Source organism: Zeus faber (assembly GCF_960531495.2).
Source record: "Zeus faber genome assembly, chromosome: 15".
Classification (NCBI taxonomy): domain Eukaryota; kingdom Metazoa; phylum Chordata; class Actinopteri; order Zeiformes; family Zeidae; genus Zeus; species Zeus faber.
This window is the reverse complement of record NC_137194.1, coordinates 3521821-3526137: the sequence shown is the minus strand read 5'-3', so window position 1 is coordinate 3526137 and position 4317 is coordinate 3521821. Positions and strand designations below refer to the sequence as shown.

Sequence of the window (4317 nt, the reverse complement as noted above, 5' to 3'; positions counted from 1 at the left end):
AACTTTACAATATTTTATGAGGAAGTTTGTTGCAGCCTTTTCTGGGAGTAGTTTGGTTGTGGATACAACCTGAGGAGGGACCTGCAGGAGGCGCTACAGAGCATCACCTGCTCCCTTTGCTGCTGGAATACAACTGCCTCTGCCTGGGTAGTTTTTTTATTTTTATTCTTTACTTTATTATTATTATTATTATTATTATTATTGTTATTATTATTATTATTATTATTATTATTATTATTATTGTTGTTATTATTGTTATTGTTATTATTGTTATTATTGTTATTATTATTATCATTATTGTTATTATCATTATTATCCCAGCAATAACTGGTGTTACTTTATTTGTTGTACTTGTATCATTGGAATCGCACTTAATACTACATACACAAGTATCTGGAAAAAGGCTTCTGGTTAAGAACAATAAGATAAGACTTAATTGTGACCCGAGGGGGGTTTGAAGGATAGAGGGAGAGAGAGAGAGCGGGGTAAATTGAGAACGAAGAGAGGGGAGTGTCCGTGACGAGCACTGGACTTCTCGCTCGCTCTTTCTTTTTCTCTTTCTCTCTTTCTTCTCCCTCTGCCTTTCCCTCCCCCCTCTCTCTATTTACTCCTCCCTCTCGCTCTCTCTCCCTCACTGAAGGGTGACACCCTTTCCGTGGGGTCTGAAGGTGTTTTTAAGGTCAGAACAGCCCTGTGGGGTCCACTAGGTCCACTGCTTCTACTGTGTCTGCAGGGTCTAAGTAGGAGCAGGAGGAAGCTCAGGAGGTGCAGGAGGAGGGGGTGCAGGAGGTGTAGGTGCAGGAGGAGATGTAAGAGGAGGAGGTGCAGCAGGAAGTGCAGGAGGACGAGGTGCATGAGGAAGTGCAGGAGGCGGAGGCGCAGGAGGTGGAGGTGCCGGAGGAGGAGATCAAGGAGGCGGAGGTACAGGAGGAAGTGCAGGAGGAGCAGGAGGTGGAGGAAGATGTGCAGCATGTAGAGGTGCAAGAGGAAGTGCAGAGAGAGAGATAGAGAGAGTGACTTTGACTTTGACTTTGACTTTGAAGGTTCCTTTATTTGCAGTAAGTCGTGTCACAGAAACTTGAATTCGAGCCACGAACGAGCTACGAACCAAAGAACAACAAAATAAGAGACAAACCACAGGAAAATCACAGGTCAGTCAGAGCCCAGACATCTCCGGAGACAACCTGGTACGCAGGGATCCGTTGATGTCTTCACCAGGTTTGAGACAGCTGTTCGCTATAAGGATGGTCCTAAAATATCCTCCTATAAGGATGATATTTTTAAATACTTACATTTCCATCATCTGCCCGTTCTTCACAGACTCTTAGCATTAATTCCTCTTTCTTTTTAAAGATTTGTTTGTTGAGTTTCTCAGATGGAGGTGGTTCTGAGACACAATCACAAGCGCTGGTTTCAGGACACGTTTTAAAGTCCTTTAAAAAAGAACTTTTGTTTAACACATGTAGTATTTACTGTGATTCCAGTGCTACAAGAACAAGAAATACACGAAGAAATATAGTAAAAGAAACATTAAAGAAAGAAATCTCCAAGCAGCGAATCAGAGAGAAGGACAGATGGTTCCTCTTCCTGGGAGACGTTCAAATACATGTAATAGACGAGTCAACCTGAGGGGGCGCTGTGCTCATGGACCACGCAGCACAAGCTGAACGGTTGTTCCAAACTCATTTCATGGATCCACTCCTGCACCTCCTGCTCCTGCTGCACATCCTCCTCCTGCTGCAAGTCCTCCTCCTGCACCTCCTTGTGCGCCTCCCCCTCCTCCTGCACCATTCCCCTCCTGCACTTCCTCCTGCACCTCCTCCTCCTCCTGCATTTCCTCCTCCACCTCCTCCTCCTCCTGAACATCCTCCTCATGCACTTCCTCCTCCTCTTGGACCTCCTCCTCCTCCTCCTCCTGAACATCCTTCTCCCCCTGCACCTCCTCCTGCTGCACATCCTGCACCTCCTCCTCCTGAACCTCCTCCTCCTCCTGCACCTCCTCATGCAACTTCTCCTGCACCCTCCTCCTCCTGCACCATCTCCTTCTGTAGCTCCTGCGCCTCCTCCTCCCCCCACACCTCTTACTCCTCCTGCACCTCGACCTCCTGCACTTCCTTCCCCTCCTGCACCTCCTCCTGCAACTCCTCCTCCTACACCTCCTCCTCCTGCACCTCCACCTCATTTAAACTTCCTCCTCCTGTAACCCCCCTCCTCCTGCACTTCCTCCCCCTACTGCACCTACTCCTTCTGCACCTCCCTCCTCCTGCACATCTTCTTCCTCCTCCTGCACCTCCTCCTGCACTTCCTCCTACATCTCCTCCTCCTGCACATCCACCCAATTTCAACTCCCTCCTCCTGCAACCCCCCCTCCTCCTGCACTTCCTCCCCCTCCTGCAGCCCCTCCTCCTGCACCTCCCTCCTCTTGAACCTACTCCTGCAACTCTTCCTACTACATCTCCTCCTCCTGCACCTCCTCCTTCACATCCTCCTGCACCTCCGCTTCCTTGATCTTCTCCTCAGGCACCTGCACCTCCTTGCACCTCCTCCTTCACCTCCTCCTGCACTTCCTCCTGCACCTCTACATGCTGCACATCTTCCTCCACCTCCTGCTCCTCCTGCACTTCCTCCTGCACCTCCGCCTCCTTGACCTCCACCTCCTGCACCTCCTCCTCCTGCACTTCCTCATGCACCTCGTCCTCCTGCACTTCCATCTGCACCTCCTCCTCCTACATCTCCTCCTGCACCCCCTCCTCCTGAACCTCCTGAGCTTCCTCCTGCACCTCCTCCTCCTGCTCCTACTTAGACCCTGCAGACACAGTAGAAGCAGTGGACCTAGTGGACCCCACAGGGCTGTTCTGACCTTAAAAACACCTTCAGACCCCACGGAAAGGGTGTCACCCTTCAGTGAGGGAGAGAGAGCGAGGAGTAAATAGAGAGAGAGCGAGAGGGAGGAGTAAATAGAGGGGGGGGGGGGGGGGGGGAGAGAAGGAGAGCGAGCGAGAAGTCCAGTGCTCGTCACGGACACTCCCCTCTCTCTTCGTTCTCAATTTACCCCGCTCTCTCTCTCTCTCTCTCCCTCTCTCTCGCTCCCTCTCTCTCTCCTTTTAAAGCTCTGCTCCTCGTCCCGCTGTTTAAATCTCAGTCTCCACCCGGACCTCCAGACCTCCTCCAGAGCTCCAGACCTCCACCGAGCCACCGAGCCTCCGCGCCGCTCCGATCCGCCTGACAGAGCCTCTGCGGCCGCATGTGACTCCGCGGCAGAGCGTCCGGCGGCTCCCATGCGCTTCTTCAGACTGACATTTAAATGCTTCGTGGATTGTTTCTGAAGGTCGTGGAGATCCAACTCGGTTCCTTTTTCGTTCCCCCGCAGCGCGTCCCTCCGGTTGCGTCTTCACACATTGACTTTCCTCATTTGATTTGAGACGCTTTTTTAATTTTTAATCTCGTTTATTAAAAGCACGCAGAGCAGCACCGGACATCGACCCGCGGTCGGTGCAACTGGAATAAAATCCAGTTTAGTAACTGAGGACGGACTGACCTCCGGACAGACCACGGAGCGGGTGTTGGTGTCGGGGTCCGCCATGGAGAAGCAGGGCCGCCCGGACAGCTGCATCCTGGCGGGGGAGGACCTGGGCTGCTTTATCCCCAACGGACACTCCGCCGCGGGCGTCCACGGCGGCTTGATGCCGCTGACTGCGGGGGCCGCACCGCCCGCCCCGCCGGCCCCGGGTCCGGGGTACCCGGAGCGGGAGACCTGGACCCGGCAGATGGACTTCATCATGTCCTGCGTGGGCTTCGCCGTGGGACTGGGCAACGTGTGGAGGTTCCCGTACCTGTGCTACAAGAACGGCGGAGGTGAGTGCGCGAACTGAGGGGTCCCACGGTGTGGCGGGGTCCGCCGTGACAGGTGGTTCAGCGCCCACAAGCAACACAGAAACACCCTTGTATACCCTAGTACCCTAGGAAATGAACATCTATAAATACTGTGTGTCTATATTCTATACACAGCATATATAAATAAATAAATAAATAAATATAATATAATTATAAATAAACATTGAATCATCTAGATCAGGCTTTTAATTAGAAACAACATTGTGTTATATAAAGTTCTCCAGTGGAAGAGAACTAGGCTTTTATTTTGAAACGAGCTGTGAACCGTGTGGCGGGGTCCCACAGTGACAGGTGGCTCAGCAGCTTAGACATCAACGACATGAAACAGCATAAAACCTTCTGACGATCTGTAATAACTGAGAGGAATAACAAGTAATATTTATGTTAAATAATCTCAGTCATGCTTTTAATTAGAAACATCCA

At 51.3% G+C, this 4317-nt stretch overlaps 1 protein-coding gene across 1 annotated transcript in view; it reads left to right on the top strand.

Moving 5' to 3' along the window:
• The first annotated feature begins 3154 nt into the window (after window positions 1–3154).
• The window catches only part of slc6a8 (solute carrier family 6 member 8), a 34410-nt gene continuing 33247 nt past the window's right edge, over window positions 3155–4317 (top strand). The window contains exon 1 of the mRNA XM_080015537.1: window positions 3155–3855. Coding sequence (XP_079871663.1) covers window positions 3582–3855 — 274 coding nt within the window. The 5' untranslated portion in view covers window positions 3155–3581. The remainder of the gene's footprint in view (window positions 3856–4317) is intronic.